The 19,081-nt window shown below is 51.0% G+C and overlaps 2 protein-coding genes across 7 annotated transcripts in view; both read right to left on the bottom strand.

Annotated features, from left to right (window-relative positions):
* Nucleotides 1-9,660, bottom strand: part of LOC126578431 (la-related protein Larp4B) — a 29,673-nt gene extending 20,013 nt beyond the window's left edge. Inside the window, exons 1-2 of one of the 6 annotated variants that reach the window (XM_050240973.1) lie at nucleotides 9,544-9,660; nucleotides 3,750-5,159 (exon numbers count right to left, since the gene is read on the bottom strand). In XM_050240973.1, coding sequence (XP_050096930.1) covers nucleotides 3,750-3,759 — 10 coding nt within the window. In that variant the 5' untranslated portion in view covers nucleotides 3,760-5,159; nucleotides 9,544-9,660. Of the gene's footprint in view, nucleotides 1-3,749; nucleotides 5,160-5,282; nucleotides 5,399-7,879; nucleotides 7,978-8,946; nucleotides 8,974-9,543 lie in introns of those variants that run through there. The other 5 variants (XM_050240976.1, XM_050240977.1, XM_050240978.1 and 2 more) reach the window with 5 other exon arrangements.
* Nucleotides 9,661-15,947: 6,287 nt separating this feature from the next.
* Nucleotides 15,948-19,081, bottom strand: part of LOC126579222 (eukaryotic translation initiation factor eIF1) — a 3,157-nt gene continuing 23 nt past the window's right edge. The window contains exons 1-3 of the mRNA XM_050242626.1: nucleotides 18,725-19,081; nucleotides 17,129-17,286; nucleotides 15,948-17,014 (exon numbers count right to left, since the gene is read on the bottom strand). The exon at nucleotides 18,725-19,081 is cut by the window's right edge and continues 23 nt beyond it. Coding sequence (XP_050098583.1) covers nucleotides 16,868-17,014; nucleotides 17,129-17,286; nucleotides 18,725-18,752 — 333 coding nt within the window. The 5' untranslated portion in view covers nucleotides 18,753-19,081 and the 3' untranslated portion in view covers nucleotides 15,948-16,867. The remainder of the gene's footprint in view (nucleotides 17,015-17,128; nucleotides 17,287-18,724) is intronic.

The raw sequence follows: 19,081 nt of genomic DNA, 5'->3' as shown, positions 1-19,081 counted from the left end.
GAATGTTTATCACGGTTGCGGTTGTTCTACAGTTTTTTGGCGGTTCGGAAAAGAAAACTTCCACCCAAAAATCGTATTCTCACCACGTGTGTGCCCGCTAACTCCAACCAAATTTGTTAGTGCCACGGCGGACACGTGAAGCATAAGTTTCTCTCGATCACCAAAACCAACGCATGCATGCTGCAAGACCTGAACCGCAACAGCGCAGCTAGCTCGCCGCTTCAGGTTTGAAGAAAAAAAAACTTACGATCGGTGGCGTCTTCGTCTTTTTGTTGCTTTACTCTTCCTCTTTAACTCGTCTGTTGGTTTCTTTGCGCGAACCAATTGGGATTTGGAAAACGGAAAGACATTTTCAAAAAGAAGGTGAGAGAGGAAGGGGGCGGGAAGGAAAACCCGTTGAACCGTTTCAAAATGGACTGTGTTGTGTGCGCGCTCGGCGCAGCTAATTAAGCTACTGCTGCTGTTGCTACTGTTGCTGCTGCTGACGCCGCGAACGCGCCCGCCAGAAAGTGGTTTCCTCTTCAGAAGAGCAGGTTGCTCCCCCTTTCCCTCTTTTTATCCCCATTCGCTGCGTAATTGTTGCCACTTGGTTCTCTGTCATCTTCCCTCTCTAAGTCCAGGACCAGTAGATGGGGGCATCAGGTGTGTATTTGGTCAAAGTGCGATCTTACTGAGTGATTATTAAATTCAAACTATTCGCATTTTAGGTGCACCAACCATCGGATAACAAACAGAATAGTGTAGCCGACTAATCTGTAACTGTTTTTACATCCGTTTGCATTAAAAAAAAAAGACAAACTCCTCAACCCCCAAACAGAACACAACATTTGCAAATCCAAAGCAGCGAATGGTGCGCGTCCAATCGCGGAAAAACCCCACGGATCGAAGTACCTCAAAAAAGCTGAAGAGAACCTCGAAATCTGGCTTCCTCTTCTTCGTCGTCGACACACAAGCGGCGGCGGATGGCGAGAAATTCGCGAAAATAGCGATTCGCAAACCCCCCCCCCCCCCGTGCCACCCCTTTTCGGGGGGTCTTCTCTCTTGACCGCTGTTGCGGTGGTGTTGGTGATGGTGCGGCGTTGCTTTGCGGACAGAGAGCAACGCACAGACCGACCGAACGACCGACCATCAGGAGAAACGGGGTGCACGAAAACGGGTCGTGCCGCCACCGTAAAGAGTGAAGAGTGTGTGTTGTGCGAAAACTGGGTTGAACAACGCATCGACGACGACGACGACGACGACGACGACGAACAGCAGCAGCAGCTAAAGTAGCAGTACCACCATCATATTGGCTGGCGCGCGCGAAAAACACCAAATCATGCAGAGCCCGCGCCCAGGGGTCCTCTCCCGAGGTCCGGTTTGAACACCCCCTGCACAGAGGGTCCCCCACGGTTGGCCTCTCTCTCTCTAACCGTACGTAGAAGAGCAAAAAGTTTTCAAAAAATTATAAAATGCTTTGCCACCGGCATCACCACAACCCGGGGGGGCTAGGAGATGTGTTGGCTAGAGATACACAACCAAGCAGAGGAGAGGAGGAATATGAGAGCTTGTGGTGCTTATGAGGCGAGAGATGGAATCGATTGGTGCGGTGCGGTGCGGTGCGGTGCGGTGCGGTGCGGTGCGGTGCGGTGCTGTGGTGTTTTGTTTGCCCCGAAAGCATCACAAAAATCGCGAAATCAAAAACTGCTGCCATCATTAGCGCCATGGCCGAAGAAACGAATCACAGAGGAAGCAATAGCAGCCCAACCTTTGGCTCCAAAAGAACACGATCGTAAAGCCTAGCTAGGGATGCTGGACTGTAGAGTTTGCTTTTAATGATATATGCTGCGGTGAATCAAATTCTTGATCATTTGAGCCGATAATGAGATGGCCATTGACATCAGTAGCAGACCAGGTGTATGGTATAAGTATTTGATGGTTTTAGTTATAATATAGCTGCACGACCAGAATTATTTAATTAATTTAACTTGAAACAGATACTACTCTTAATATTAAACACACGAAAGATGAGTTCTTTGAAAATCAACGACTTAGTTGAATTTAATTATCAAGTCACATTTCGTCTATCACCGAATCAAAAATGCGGTTGAAATGCATGTTTTGCTGTTTAAAATCATCATAAATGGATGGTAAACTCGATGAGCATGGCTTTGCTGATTAACAGACGAAAACGACGACGACGCCAAAAAGAAAGGAAACAGACTTTCCTCAGTAACAAACCATCAATCGCTTTTCACCTACATTTGCGTGGCGAAAATCTGCCCGATGAGCATAAAAAAGCAAAGAAAATAAAATTATCTTCAAGGTTAAACGATCGCCTGACCTACCCAAGCAACCGGGAAACACTGATGCATATATATGTTGGATTAACAAAACGAAACATTCTTAGAGCATTGGACCACCGTGTAATGGCGGATAGCCATGTTGCTCCATCAAAGCTTATCGAATCAATTTCACTTTTCAATAAACAATCATCTTTTACGGCCCACCGGGGTGCAACAACATAGCAAATCATTCCATCCTCGAGGAGTAATCAAACGAACGGAACACTACCACGGCCCGGCCGGGCCGGGGGGGGGGGGGGGCTCGGTGGCGTGATCTAATCCCGCCGAGAGTGATATAATCTCTCTCCGTCCATCATGTGAGCCCCGCGCGACGGAACTGTCCGCGTAAAAGATTAGACGACGACCGCCGCAGTCCTCTCCCAGAACCCTGCACCCCCTTAAAAGCTTAACTCAACAGCTGGGGAAACAAAACAGAAATCTGTAACATCCTGATAAGAATAGGGAGGGTTCACACCAACATCTTTTCTCTCAAATGCACATTCCTCGCGGGTGTTGATTAGATTCTTTATCGTGGAATTCACTTTTCTTTTGGTTGTAAAATGAGCTACCAAGGGAAAATGATACCGAGTGACTCTATTCCAGAGAAGGTAAAGTGGGGAAAAAAAGTTTGAATTGCAACCAGACTTTTTTTAAATATGAAATTCGCTGTTCGAGCGATGAACAACTACCAAATCGCAAAGAAGATTCAGGAAGTTGAGTCATAGCCAAATGGACCAACTAACAGCTGCACTCTGGCATCATCTAGCTCTATAGACGCGTGTGTATCTGTGTGCACAAATAGGAGGGGAATGCAACGTCATGACACGTCATGCAGGGCTCACGATGACGACACAGCGCATCTCACACATTGCATCAAGGTCACATGGCATGGGTTTCGGTATTAAGTAAGTTATCACGATGATGATGATGGTAACAGCGATTATGCTTAAAAACCGGCTTGTTGCTGCCCTTTTCCTTTGGACCGGACCGGAAAATATGTTCCAAACTCGTGAGTTCTGTCCTGTGATGCGCATTCCTACATTTCTTTAAGATAACAGACCTCTCAAAAGGGACTCCTCCCTCCGTTGGTGTGCGATAAGTAAGAGAGGTTACAAATTTCATCTCGGCTTATCGGCAGGACACGCACCCTTATCCTATCGCTTGAACCGCTGCTGGCTTGGCTGCTGAAGGCTTGGGATGATGATGGGCATCTCCCTCTCTCTCTGTGCCGTGTTTTTGGTGGAAAATTTTGTGTAGAGATTTGACCGCTTATCAGCATCACACACGACACGCACGCCACACCATCCCCTCCCCACGGGGGTGCTGCTCTCTATCGTTGACGTGGCGGCCGATAACGAACCGACTCCTCCTGCGCTTTCCCTCCCCACTCTACGTCTACGCTGTTGTTATTAGCAGAATTCTTACCAGAATCCATAATCCGAAGCGCTGAGACACTGACGAGACGACGTTTTGTGTGTTGGGTTTTTCACCGATTTTCACCGCCTTCACTACTGATCTTCTTCTTGCTCCTCTTCTCCCTTCGCCAAGGGAAGGAACTGAGCCGTTTCGCCGCCTCTATCCTCCTCGTTCTCCTCCACCTCCTCCTCCTCCTCCTCCTCCTCCTCCTCCTCCTCCTCCTCCTTTTTCACTCGGTTCTCGCGTCCTGTTGCTTCCTCTTCTGAAGCTACTGCTGCTGCTGCTGCGATACGAAGGCTACGAAGCGGAACCACCGTCTGGCCGAGGAAGGGTGTTGTGGAGGCTGGTGCGGTCGCTGGTGCAACCAGCAGCGGACGGCTCCGCCGCCACCGTCGTTACGTTACGCGTTCCGTTCCGTGAGGATGACTGTTAGGGGGGGGGGCTCCTCTCTTCCTTGAAGGCGCTTGGATCACTTGGATGGGCAACGACGAGACCACGACGGATCACCTCTACACTCCAACACACACCCACAGGAGAGGCGGCTTCGGATATCTTCGGATTATGTGAAATATGTTGAGGAGTGCGCCGCTCTGGTTCCAATTATTGCTCGCGTGGTGTGTGCTACTGCTTCAACACAGTACGACAAAGGCTTCTCGTCTCGTCCTAAACACACACCACAACACGCAAACACAAACTGCCGCTACGGACACTTGTCGACGGGAACAATAACTTTTCGTCAGTGCCGCGGAAGGGTGGGGAAGGCGGGTGATGATTAACCACAAACCTTTATCTATCCATCCACACCGCACAGCTCAGTACGAAGGTGGAAGCTGGAAGGCCGCGGCGGATGATGCCACCGGATTCATTCTATTATCACGAGAATGCTGACGTCGCGGCCCGTTTGGCTTGCGGAGGGATGTCTTTTCGCAAACTCGCTGCTCACTCACTGGCCGCTCGAGCAGCTCCGAACCAACCGAGAGAAGAAGAAGCAAAAAAAAACCAACAACAAAGCGCCAATCGTGAAAACGACTATTGGCCTCCCCGCTAACTCGGCGGGGCGGGTGCGGTGGCGCCCAAAGTGTGGGAAGTGTGCCTCCCAGGGGGGGGGTGGTCCTCTCCACACAGGCGCACAGCACACACACAGCACACACAGCACACACAGAAGATACTCTCAGGCACGCGCCCAATCAATTATGTCGCACGGTTAGAGTGGTTCGCCACGGCGTGCGTTTAACTCTTCACCTTTCGCACCAACACTCACGTACACACACGTACACACACACCACACTATACCAGCAGGTGGCGTGGACACACACTCGGCAGCGGCGGCGGTGGCGTACTCTTCCTTCACGAACGCACTTTTTTTTTCTTCTCACACACTATCGTCGTGTTTCAGCGCTGGGGCTCTTGTGGACGGACCTTTATATGGTGGGGAGGAAGGAGGGTGACAAATTGGAAAATGAAAAACCATAATAAACACACACGGGGACACACGGGGACACACGGGCACACACAGGCACAACAGATCACGGGAAAACACACTTTTTTTTTCGCGTTGCCACGTCGTCGTCCCGTCCCTTGTGACTCGGATTGAATCCTTAAATTTGCTATCCGCGCTATCGAAACGGTGGCCTACTACTACTCTCTGCAACGGCCACGGCGGACTGACACGGAATCTCTCGCGCGCGCGTGTGTGCTGCTCTCGCTCGCTCGCTCGCTACACACGTTGATAATCGCGTACGCACACGCACGTCGTGACGGGCGCAGCAGCAGCATACTCTTCTGTTCTCGAGGTTGTCAACGAACGGTGTACCGGAGGGGGTGAACCAGCTGTCTCGAAGCACGCGATGATAGTCTCAGCAACCTGCTGCTGCTGCTGCTGCTGCTGATACTCTCTTGCTAGCTGCTGGTGCACACACCACCACACGCAACATGAACATCACACGTTAGAATGGGTGCTGCTGCTGCTGCTGATGCTCCGGTGTGGTGGGAATGGAAAGGAGTTGAGTAAGGGAGCACGAACAGTACGAACCACCACTATATGCACCAGCAGCAGCGCAGCAGCACCAGCCACTCACTTTCAGCTGAGTAAACGCGATTGCACGACAGACAAATCAACAGAAAGGGCAAAGAAGGCGGTGGGAGGGGAGTAGAGGCATTAAAAAAACTCTTCTTCTCCATCCAAAAGCATCGCCACCACCATCATACATCAATAATGTGTTTTGCCTTGTGCACGGACAAAAACGCATTTATCACACGTGAGGGGGCCGGCCCTCCACTGTTTAAACCTTTCGATTATCATTCCACAACCCTATGCGCCCTGCTCCTCTCCTGCATGCATAGTGTGCGGTGCACACATACGCGCTGGCAAACACACAATTGATTCATTCATACGTTGCGTAGACATTCTCTCAATTCATTCACAACGCACGCACATTCGAACGAATCACAGCAGTTCGCACACGATTACTGACACCTTCTTCTTGGTGCGACATGGTAGCCGTGGTGTTATGCGAGCAAAAAAAAAAGTCTACAAAACGCCTGTGATCATCATCAGTTCGGCGGTAATCGAAGGAGTGTATGTACGCGACACGGTCGTCCACACAGATGGCAAACGCAACAGATACTGTGATGGCAGGGCACGCACGAAAATGAAGAAGAAAAAATAACGCAACTAGCCAATGATTCGCCCTTGGTAGGAAGGCGGTTGACGAGCCTTCGGTGGTGTCACCGGGCAAAAAAGAACTAGGGACGAACGATCGACGCTAGGAGCTAAGAGTTTCTTGAAACAAAGGCAACCGAGATGGCAAGAAAGGAGCAACGAAGATCGTTGTTTTCCTCCATCGTATCCATCGTGCTCCTCCTCGTCAGAAGCTCGCATGCGATGGTATATACTTCGTCACTTCCTCTCCTTACTTCACTACCCACCATACTGCGCGCGTTGTGAATTTCTAGTGAATGCGTGAGGTTCCCCGAATTGGTTCCCCTTGGCAAAAAGTGCAACAATATGCACTTGCACTGTCCCTGGGCCGCGATTGCACCTGTTCGATTCGTTCGTCAATCGTTAAAGATGACCGATCTAATCGCTTTCTGGAGTGAGCGCCAATGGTTCAATAGCAATTCAGTCCAATTCGAATTTCAGGATCAAAACTAAAAGTAAAACAAGACAATCGCATTAACCTGGACCCTCTGACACAAACCCAAGGCTGTCCACAGTCTGAAACCTCACCAAAAAGCACTTGTTTCACGACAGATTTCGTGAATTTCCCTTTCGTCTTGCACTACGTTCTTGCGAATGGCTGCTCTCTACAAGTGAAGATGAATTTGCCTCCCGATGGTTACTAAGATTGGCATTTTCCAGGACCTCCGCAGTCAATAACCTTGACAACGTCGTCGCGCTCGGGCGGGCTACTCGATGCAAAAATGTGAAGCAATCCTCCAATTCGGCCTCAAACCTCTTTGTCTAGCAACCACTGCGAACACAATTTGCACCCGGCGGTTTCAGCATTAGATAATCAGCCGTAGCGGTGGGGGAGGGCCCAGCAAATAAGGTAGACGACGACGAGTTCTTTAGGCCGTTTCTTGCCACAACACATCATCACACTACACTGCTGTTTGTCTGCTGCTCTGCCGTATGTTTTCATGCCCACACTCCCAAAAAAGGACTCAAAGGCCGTTGAGAGAAGTGAGCAAAATTGTTGGAGCGGATGTCGTGAGAGAGCGCAAAAGGATCGCGCGCGGACAGTGTGCGATGAGACGATGTTTTTATTTTTTGCCGGCTTTTTCGGCCGCCATGCCAGGACAGGGCCAGGATAGGCCAGGTAGTGTGAGTGTGGTTGATTGAAATGCCATGCCAGACAGACAGAGCAAAGGCAATTATCCAGACACAGATGAAATGCAGAATGATGCAACTTGGAAATAGAATTCTCGACATATCACGGTGCCTGGGACCTGAGGGGCAGCCAAGTGTTGTGACAAACACGCACACGGTTGTTCTTTTCACCGAAAACGTGTGTGCACCCGCCGCGACGATGGCGTAAGAACGTGTCACCCAAAAGTGTCGAGCGTAATTATGTGAGCAGTGATGAGACACACTAACACGCAGACACACATACAGACACAGAAAATGAGGAGCAGACGACACAGCAGCTGACGTAGAATGGGGTGGCGTGGTGTTGCAGCACGGTTCGCGTTTCGAAATTAGAAATAGAACGGAATCCGTCTTGCTCCAAAATGGTCGACCGGGAAAAGGGAGCTGCACGGCACGGCACACGCACTGAGGTACCTTCTTCAGGGTATGTTTTTTTTTCGCCCTGGACACCCTCCTTGCTGCTCTCGCCGGGATTGTGCCGCACAAGGAAAAAGAAGGGATTTCGCGGGGACTGCCGAAAGGAAACCGGAAAAATGGCAGAACCGCAACGTCGTTTCCACTGCTGCGCTACTCTGGTCTCTGCCGCAAAAAAACATCACACTACCAGAGAGACACGGCCAAAAAAAACGGGGCGACGACTATTTTCTGCTTCTCGACCGACCGACCGACCGACCGACGGACGACGACGACGACACCGAACTGTTCGCACATACAGCGGGCACACAGTGGCGGAACTAACACACTCACACTGCCATATGCGCCTGCTAGATCGGTCGAATGGTCGGTCGGTCGGTTGGTTGGATGGACTTTTTCAATTCAACCAACAACCATGATTGCGGCGACCGAGATAGAAAGAGAAAGAGAGAGAGAGGGCAAATCGCTCTCTTTATCTCTCTTTCAACGGTTGGGGAGGCAGGAGGGGGTTCCAATTCCTCGACTTGGGCAAAATGGCAAGCGGCGATCGCTTGAAAAATGCGATGATGATGACGACGACGTCTTCATCATCTTCATATGGAACCTTGTGTTTTGTTCACATTTATGTGCCACCCATCTTTTCGCGGGGGGGGAGGGGGGTAGGGCTGCCCATTTTCTCTTGTAAACCACTCGCACAGACACACGCGCAAACACACGAAAGCCGCGATGCACCTATACGCGCGTTTCGATTCCTCCTCAATCATCATCAGCCACATCCTGTTTCACTATCAGAGTTCACCAGTTCTCGCCACGAGAAATCGTTGATTTTTGCGCTGATTTGGCACACCCGGAGTGGCCCACCATCACGACCGCCCTCTGGAACATAAATCCCGCACGCCAGCGCGCCCACCAGCAACTCACACTTTCCAAAGTCTTCTAGAAAAGCGAACAATCGCCGTACGATGGTGCTGCGACTGAACTCGAGTAATTGCGCTTGCAATCGCGGCACAGCAGCACACACCACCGAGCGCAGTGCACACTAACACACACCAGCACGAGTTGATGGGGGGGGGGAGGGGGGTGTCGGGATCCATCGCAGTCGCCGCTGCCACCCTTTCGACCAGCAACGACGGGACCAACGGTGGTTGCCAAGGGGGAATCATAAAAAAAGGTATACTACGGCAAACCCGCGTATTCATATTCAAAGAATCAGAAGTAATGGCCATCGTCTGTCGACATTCCAGGAAAGAAGACAAAAAGAAATTATGTTCCAAGGAAAAAAATAAATAAAATAAAATCTGTCCGCCGGATATGGCGGGGGGGGGGGGGAGGTCGCGATCCACACCAACCAATAATCAGCACAGCGCACACACAGAGACGCAAACGGACGCGAGCGCACACACGCTCTCCTCAGCATTTTCGTTGCTGCCCGAAGGGTGCTTCATAGCAGGCCCGACTTCACACTTTACACAATCAATGTAACGCTTACAACCGTCACCGATTCGGTGTACTATTTACCACGAGATACAATTCGCTAACCAGCAGCGCGCAAAGAGAAGCAAAATGCACCAACCGCACCGCGGCGCGATTTATTGTCCTTTTTAATGGCGAGTGAAAATTCAAGACGTCGTTCCCTCCGGAACGTGCTGACTGAAACGTGCGCCCCGTATGTGGTGGTGACATGCGAGTGCGTCCGTCGTTACGCTTGTGTGCGAACCGAACCGAACCGAACAGTTACGCACACACGTGCGCAAAGCTGCTCGACAAATGGCCGGTTTTCGGGCACTTTAAATTCTTTTTATTTTCAAAAAAGTTCAGAAACCGTTGCGCTTAGCGAATAATTTGCAAAATCAAAATTACGATCGTGGTTTGACAATTTATCGTTAATTCTATTTAATACGCTCTCAACCTACCTGCCGTCACGCCATTCGATATGAGCGGTGAGAGACTGGAGGTCGGCTGCAGTTTGGTAAACCCTGAAGGCGACGGAGGCCGGAAAACCGCACCGCTTCCACTCGGTATAGGTTGATACTGCTGCAGCTGCTGTACCGGAACTAGTGCACTGTTCAGCGATGTCACGCTAGTGCCCGCTTCCTCACATCCGATGCTGAATCCGGCACCGATAGCTTCGATTACACTCAACAGTTCATTGCCAGTGCCGGACGACGGGCTATTACGGGACACACCATGAGCACCGCTGCTATCACTACTGCCGGCCACCATCGGATAACCCGTGCTACACTTTACAGATTTGCCATTTTTGCCACCCGCATCCCCACCACCACCATCGTCATCGGCAACGGTGTGGCTGCTAGGAAGCGCAACGCTCAACGCGTTAGTAGCTACCGTTACCAAGTTGCCACTTCCGGTCGTTCCGTCTATGAGCAACGTATCGCCCGGTGGTCGTATGGTCTCATGCGGCGTCAGCTGGCACCCTAGGGGCACATGAATGGCGGTACTTCCGGTTGGCGTTAGTGCGGCGGCAGTTAACTCGAATGGAACGGCTGGTACTGCGGTTGCCGTTGTAGTAGGCTTCGCGCTCGCAAACTTGCTGCTGCTACTGCTACTGCTGCTGACGGCGTGCTGGTAGCTGCCTAGCAACTCCTCGTAGCCCGTTCCGCTCCTTACCGGCGATGGTGCTGCAAGTGCTGGTTGTGCTGCTGCAAACGGAGTAACTTCGTAGGTGATGCAGCTCACCGGTGCAGGAGTAAGCTGCAACGAAACATCAAAGAGCGAAAAAAGGACATTAGAAACCATATGATTAATCGGAAGAGGCCGAAAAGGTAAACAGAAATCTTAAAAACTGTCTGTTAAGTACAGGGATTAGGCAGAATTCTTCGTCCTTTCGTTGGTGCGGTGAACTCGCGAGTAACTCATGGGATCCTTGAAACGCTGTCGTCGTGGAGCAAACGCGTTCAAGAGTCCTTTTTTTTTTGGTGGACTGAGAAGGGCAGGTTGTTTGTGGTGCGTTGTGCGTCGTGCTCTTTCGCATGTCTGGCATGTGCGCCGGATGTAACGCCAAATCCTGACACCAGTAAGGCATCCGTAAACATAAAAGGAAGCATTTGTGCGCACGCACACACATCCACATGCATACAAACACTCCCCAAGGAGTCAATCGTAGCCACTAAACTGCGTGTTTATCCTACTGACAGACATATCGAGGACACAAAGGATGCCCCCTCACGTACTCCACCGATCAACAGAACATATTGTTCGCTGGTTCGGCTGGTGACCTGTTGATTAAAATACGATTTCCGAACCTGGCAGCACGAGACAAAGAGGATTAGCATCTGTGCCGGGGAATGTACTAGGGAATGATACTTGGCAATGGATGCTAAATGCTCAATCGAAACGATTTCCAGTGACCTCATACACTTATGTCGTTCCGTGATATGCAAAGGATTAAAGGGAGAATGGACTGGTCTGGCGGATCTGTACGTTTTGGTTGCATTGATTCCGGAATTTACTGGCAATTACTATAGTAGGTCATACATTACATTGGTGTTGACTATTTTTTGACTAAAAACAACTATGTTTATCAGTTTATGGTAGATGATCTGAACATTAGATTGTATAACGTTAAAAGTCCAAAGTAACGCAAAGGAAGCCCTCGTCCTAGTTCCGGATAAAATGTTAAGTAATTGCGTAGTCTAGTTGGCCGGGTTAGCCTGCTCTACAACTACCATATGGTTACCGTTGCCACGACGACTTCAGATCAAAGAATCCACATCGAAAACGTAGGCAATTCATCTTCCTTCCGCCCTCATCCCGCTTATCTGGACGTACCTTCTGGATGATGTAGCACCGAGGATTGTAGGATGTGCAGAGGTAGGTCCCGTTGGCATCCAGGCACAGTGGCAACGGATCGACGATTGGCGCCGGTGCAGCAGCAGCAGCAACAGCAGCTGCTCCCGCTGTGGCTGTGGCTACGGTGGGAGCCAGATGGTGGCGCTGCAAGGTTCCGACGACCGGCGACGGGGTCGCCGGAACAGTTTGCAGCAACTGCACCGCCGTGGCTTGCGTCGTGTGATACGGAAGGGCCACCGTCGTTGTCGTCTGTTGTTGTTGAGCGGAGGAGTAAAGTGCGGCGGTCTGGGGCTGCTGCTGTTGTTGTTGCTGTTGCTGCTGCTGTTGCTGATGGTGATGGTGGTGATGATGGTGATGGTAATGATGGGTGCTGGAGAGATGCGTCCGATGGTGCTGCTGGCTACGTGTTTGTGGAGCGCTTGTCGGGAGCAATTGTAACTGTTGCTGCTGGTGCTGCTGATGCTGCTGATGCTGTTGAGTATGATGGTGATGATGATGGTGATGGTGATGGCCAATGGACGCCAGGCTGGCGCCTCCGGCAGCGGCTAGGGTCGTTACTGTGGATGTAAGACCACTCCCGGCACCACCGCTGGTGCTGGAGGCAGCGGACGATGGTACAATTCGGTACTTGCGTAGTGGCATTGCCGCCTTTAGAGCAGAGGCCACCCCCACCCCGGGAGAGGGGGATTGTCAGCGTGTGTATGAAGCTGCAGAGCTGTTACTCCTTACGCGGGCTTTGTCGATGTCTACAAATCATGCGTGCATGCGTTTGGAGCGCTCCCGGTCTGGCGCTAGCATCGATTAGGAAGGTGGTACCATATGGTAAATCGTGAACCACGGACCACATCACGTGACGGGCTGGGGGGATGTGGGATTGCTCCATACTTTCACCTGTCCAGGATCTCCGCCGATGGAGCGGAGTATAGTCTTTGTACTCTCATGTTTATCATTCAATTACACAGGACCCACACACAACCACCGTACACTGAGCACCCAGAGTGGGTTGGGTTGTAAATCACTAGTTCACGTTATTCGCGCTCTAATTCACATTCACATTCGTTAATTCGAATCACCAGATCACCAACAAGTGTCACCTGTAGAATGAATATTTTGCCAAACGAATTACGAATCGCAGAAGGCCGCGGTGGCGGAGCGGAGACGGTGCAATTCGCAATTCAAATGCAATTCAACGTTGCTAGATGGACGGCAACGGGCGAGGTATTGCTGTTGAACTTTCATGCCGTCAAAACGTAGTAACCTTCGCGTGACTGCTGGCAATAGCTTAGCATACGTTAGCCCAGGGCAAGTGAAGCTTTGGGAATTTCGGGAGACATCCCGAGCCAGGAAATTCAATTAATCCGCCAATCAACGCTGGCCAAGCCATGGTGCAGCAGCAGAAAAATAGTATTGGAATCCAAAACATAATCTGAACAACATCTAAGTGGCCGCGGACCGGAGGAAATCAGCCAGCGGCTACATATGGTGGCGAGAGAGCGCCGCCTGAGTTATCTTTATCGATTCGACAAACATTCTCCGAAATGCCCAGCAAGGATGCGGATGCGATGCTCGCAAAACCCAAACAGAACCCGAAGAGACCGTGGCACTGCATCAACAGCAACAACAACAGCATGGGTGAGCTGGAGTGGGTTGCACAATTGTCCCCCGGACACACATACACGGGAGCGTGCAAATTAATACGGGATGCTGCTAGAGCAGCCACTCGTCGTATCCTTTCCTGTCTGCTGTGATGCGATTCGAATCGAAATGAAATGAAAGAACCACAAAACCTGCACACCGGACGAACAGTGCCAGGGTTTGGTCGTTTTAGTCGCTCTTATCTTTACCCTCCGGTTACAATATCGATAAGCAAGTGTTTCACACCATTTTTTTTTGCCAACAGCAATGCACACAGCATTAGCGGCAGTAGGACGAAAGCCACGTAGACAGGTTAAGTAGTTCATCGTTCCGTATGTTATGTTTATGAGCGAGTGCGTGGTCAACAGAGCAGGCTTCTTCTTTATCTTCACAGTTTAGCTATCGTTTTTGGCTACTCTTTCGTCGCTTCCACCCACCGCTACCTTCTCACCAGAAACCAGGGTGCCGCCATCGTACAGGTTCGCGGGGTCGAGGTCAACCACGCGCGCATCCTACTATGATTGCAAACAAAGAAAAACTGAAATCCTCCTGAAACACTGGTGGATGGCTGGTGTGCTCGCTCGCACGCACATCTCACACACGCCTACTCCGCTGCCACTAAGAAACCGGCGACCCCGCTGGCGTTCTGGCGCTGCACTTTATGCTGCACACACTGCTGGCTGGCGGCGGCCCTATGCATTATTCGTCCTTGCGTCCTTGACGAGCCACTTCGAGACACTTTGCCCTTTTTCCGATGTGGATGGCGCGCACCAGCTGTGAACGGCATCGATGCTGTCGTCGGCCCACCCACGCACCGATGACACTCCTTGGGGTGATTTGTCTGATTTTCGCTACCATACGGTACACAAAATATGGCACCCACGTTGCCGTTAGACACGCATTGATTTTCTTATCGCTTCCTGCCACGGAACCTGCACGGAGGTCTGCACCAAGTGTCCGCCGCCCTAGAGGACACCTGCTGCGGTTAGCTTATGCGGTCGGACCAACGCAAAGTGCAGGAGGGCGGGGGCGGGCAATGGGCTGCGCCGCGGAAAAAACACGTTCGAGTTTGACTCGCGAACTGATGATACTGAGACGGCGACGGTGATGATTATGGTGTTGCGTCGTGCAGTAAGGACATCGGCCGGGAGAACAGTCGTCGTCGTCGTGGTTGCCGTTCTCGTTCCCCAACAGCCGAAACACAAACACAAAACGCTAAACTGACTGCTGAGTGAGCGCGCGCTATCGAATCCGGATGACCGAGGTTCGTGATTTCGCGAGAAGAATCCGCGATTCGGTGGCCAGTTTGACCTTATCTCACAGCTCGCTCGCTCTCTCTCACTTTCTCTCTCTTGCACGTGCGCGCTCTCTGTTCGTTCCGGAAGTGTACCATCGGCACGACATTTGATTCCAGAGACGACGACGACGACGACGACGACGGGACATGAACTCCCACGCACGCACACGTGCGCACCAGCGAAATATTGCTGTGTTGATCCTGGAGACAGCTGGGGGCTGGCGGGGAAAAAGAGAAAGGCGAGTGTAGTGTTGACGTTTTCGGATGTCCTTTCTCGTGGTGAGCTATCCTTGCACTCACACCGCGCTGCAGTGAGTGCGCGAAGGAGCGGCATTTCCATGCTCACCACGCAGCCAATGTGCAGCAGCAACCCACGTGCTCGCCAGGTGATAGAGGCGCTTATCACGCGGTGGTGTATACTTCAACATTAGCTCCTCTTCCTCCACTTAAATGAACAATGAAAAGGACAGCATAAACCGGAATTCTTCCACATCGTCCATGCTTCCGTCCACTCTTGTTTATTGCCACCCATTTCTCCCCCAACCATTTAACAACAGAGCTCCCCTTGACGTCGTCACCGTCGTTATTGTGTCTACTATTTGCGTTATTTTTATGAATTCCGTATAACTATTACAACAGTTCAATACAAACGAACACAGATAACAAACCGGGTGCCGGTGGTAAAAAAAAAATGTTCTGAATCTCTCACCAGCAACCATCAGGCACACACATGCCGCCCTCGTTCTCCACTCAGCGATTAAGGATTTGGTTATCAAAAAGAATTATGCCCGCGACTGGAGCGCCTCTTAATGGCCCAGATAAATTGCTTCAAAATTACAGTTAAATAAGGTCAGTGTTACACGGCTGCTTCTAGGGTTTTATCTGCATCAGAATGCCACGTGTCTGGCAAAATGGGAGGACAACGTGCACGTTATTCCGGTTCGAGGACAGCAGCATTCGTTTGAAAGCCTTTCTTTTCACCTAGAAAAAGAGTGAAGATTGAGAAACCCAGAGACAACAACAGAAAGAAAGTGGAATAATGCGAATTGATTACAATTGGTTAAAAATAAACCCTTAAAACCAGGTGGGCGTGCGCAAGTATCAGGCAGCCAGCAACGTGATATCGAACCAAGAGTGAATTCCCACCCTCTTTTACACATCAATCTTACTTGCCGGTTGCTTTGTTTTTGTTCGTGAGTTAAATGTATATTGTTCCGATTGAAGACAACATGTTGATGGATTTTCTACAATGTTCGCCCTGCAGTTTTACGTCTTCTGCTCGATGGATGATCTTCTTCCATTTTCAACCTACCACCTGCAACATCCCTCCGACACATACACCCCTCTCTCTCTCTCGCTCGTTCGCTCTCTAAAAACGGTTCACCGCCGCCGTCGCCGCAGCCTCATCTTCGACGACATCATCGCCGATGTCGACCGGCCGCAACCGATCGACACCGGTGATTATGGGACTGCGGACCGACGGACGGACGACGAAGTAATGACGGCTACAGCAGCTATTGTTTGCTGTTTGCCACCACTGCCCCTCGCCGTAGCCGCCGCCACTGCTGCTGCTCCGAAGAGTTGGCCACTCTTCGTCGTTGGGGAACTTTCATCGAAAGCGAATTGGAGAAACCGAATCGGCAGTTATCGGCCGATTCGGAGAGATGGTGTTTGGTGTGGAAAGCGGGGTGGTTTTTGCTGTACTACTGCACGCGATTTGCTATTGACGGGATGGTTTCCCTTCCACGGTTGAGGTTGGCATGTGTAGTAGGAGTTGACGATTTCAAATGATGGACTTCAAAAATTTCCAGATCGGACTATTTTGGGGGGCTTCCGGAGTGCCAGGAGCTTCTCCACACTAGTTTTTTCTTCCCTTCTCGGCTGAGATGAAAATTTCGGTGAGAATATACAAAAAGTCGACGACAGCAAACACGACACGACGACGATGACAACGCGCACGCCGTGAACGAGATGATGATGGTGTGCAAAAGAGTTCCTCCTCCTCCTCCTTTCTTCTTCACGGCGGCGGTTATGCTGCTGATGCTACTGTCCCCACACTTTCGACTCCTTTCTGCTTTGGAAGAGCGAGCGTCGGTGCACTTAGAAACCGTGCACCTTCAGCTGTTCGGGCTTGGCGAGACCCGACTTCGTCAGCCACTGGCAGATATTCTCGCGCTGGTCACCCTGCAGCTGTAGAACCTCGCCGTACTCGGGATGCTCAATTACTGTGCCATTGCATGCGAATTCCTGGAAGGAAACAAGCCACGGGAGTTAATGTGGAGCTGTTTTATGTGTGTGCTGAAATTCCCCCCAGATTCCACTGCGTGGATCTAGAGAGGAGGAGGAGGAGGAGATACATACCTTCTTACATGCCCGCACGATCTTCTTCAGGTCGTACTCGGCCGACAGACCCTGGACGGTGGTTAGCGTTTTGCGACCATTCCGCTGCTGGATTCTTATGTGCACGAGACCGTCCTGCACATCATATTCTGCACCCTTTATTGCATCAGCAAATGGGTCTGGTGGTGATGGAAGAAGTAGAAAACAGAAAAAAGGAATATGGTTAGTGAACTATGTTACCGTAAATTTCGTAGATTGCTCCGATCATTGTTATTCGCGTGAGTAACAGCAGGTTCCCGTGGTGTGTGTGTACGGTGGTGATGGAGCAGAATGCTTTGGTTTGGTTGTTTCTAGGTCATCCAAGATACCGTTTCAATTCCATTTTCATGATTCATCGCTTGTGCGGCCTCTTGTGGGGGAATTTCCAAGCGAAGAGCAACATCATAATCGGAACAAAGCAGGCGCCACCGTACGAATGCGATGATCAACGGTGCCGGGGCCAAGGCACAAAGAACAACGTGTAGTGCAACGATGGAACAATGAGGACAAGCAGCCTCTGCTTATTCACGATTGCACGATGGCGTGAGAATGGTGCAAAGTGTGCCTTATTGTGAGCGGATATAGATTAGAGTTGGGGTCTGCTGCACTTTCTAATGGGTTGTAATATATACAAGCTGTTGCAAGACGACAAAGGAGCGCCATATCGCTTTCCTCTTCAAAACGAAAATGTCGAGACTTTGAAATTACGAGTAAAATGAAATTTCCTGTCCCGCATGAAGGACAACATGCAACAACAAAGCAACAGTGAAGGACGGTCACAGCAGGCCGTCGATGAGGTCACATAGTCCTTGAGTCACGATTGGCGTCGCAGCAGCAGCACCAGCAGCTGGTGTTTAAGCCGTGGACAGCCGTGACTCACGTTCAATTCAATGCCTCTTCCAGACACTGCAATCACGGCCACGGCGATGCACCTACACGGGAGGAAACAGCTGAAGTCCAGAGGACAACCGGATCATTTACGCGTGGCGCGCATTTCGAGAGATGGCGGAAGTGGTCGCCCGTTTGCCGCCCAGTACAACTGGGGGTGGGCGGCAGGCGGTCATGGCCGTCTCTTCGAGGCACACGCACGCCATGAACGCGTGGTGTTTCTCCCGTTGCTTTATTAGCGGTCGAGGAGGGTAAAAAGCGGGGTAAAAAAATGCTATCCGCCATTTTGAAAAGTCATCGTGCACGATCTGGCCTCTCTTTCACTCCCATTGGCTTTACATTGGAAGCTTACGCACACTTCCGTTTCGATTGCCACACATGCAAAGCCGTGTGGTGGTGTGAGTGTCCGCACGCGAAAGCCCCTTCCGAGAAGAGGTGCTCCTGCCGCTGCTGGTCGTCTATTAAAACGGAGATTTCTAATTTCGTTTCAACCAGAGAACGCCAATTAACCCATCCCAACCTTTCCGATTCCAACGATCGGGAAACGGGTAAAGATTCTACTTTATCTCCATGGCACACACACGGGCCTCCTCTTTAACTGCGACTCAACCAGCCCGGTGATCCGGACAAAAGGAACAAGGCAGCGGGTACACGGAAATGGGACGGGGACGGGGACGGGCTCGTACTTACCAAATGTAGTAAGATTCTGGATGGACATACGATAAACAAAATAGACACAAGGGAAGAAAATTAACGTTGGCCTCGCGGGGTTTGTTGGCTTGCTGGCGGGCGTTGGGCGATCTGACCACGCGGTAGAGCGCTGTTGGGTTTCACTTTTCGCGAAAGATGCTGAAGGGGTGTGGGAACACGATGCGCGTGTGTGATCTGGAAATTTCGTTAGCGCGTGTCACGGCACCGAAAGCGAGCGAGCGAGCGAGCGAACGAACGAACGAACGAACGAACGAGTAGGAGAGAGAGAGAAGGGTGAATGCGCTTCGATTCGGCGAACACGGATCAACACGAGTTACGTCTGCACAAGGCGAGCGC

Source organism: Anopheles aquasalis, chromosome 3 (assembly GCF_943734665.1).
Source record: "Anopheles aquasalis chromosome 3, idAnoAquaMG_Q_19, whole genome shotgun sequence".
NCBI lineage: Eukaryota > Metazoa > Arthropoda > Insecta > Diptera > Culicidae > Anopheles > Anopheles aquasalis.
This window is presented reverse-complemented; position numbering and strand designations above follow the sequence as displayed.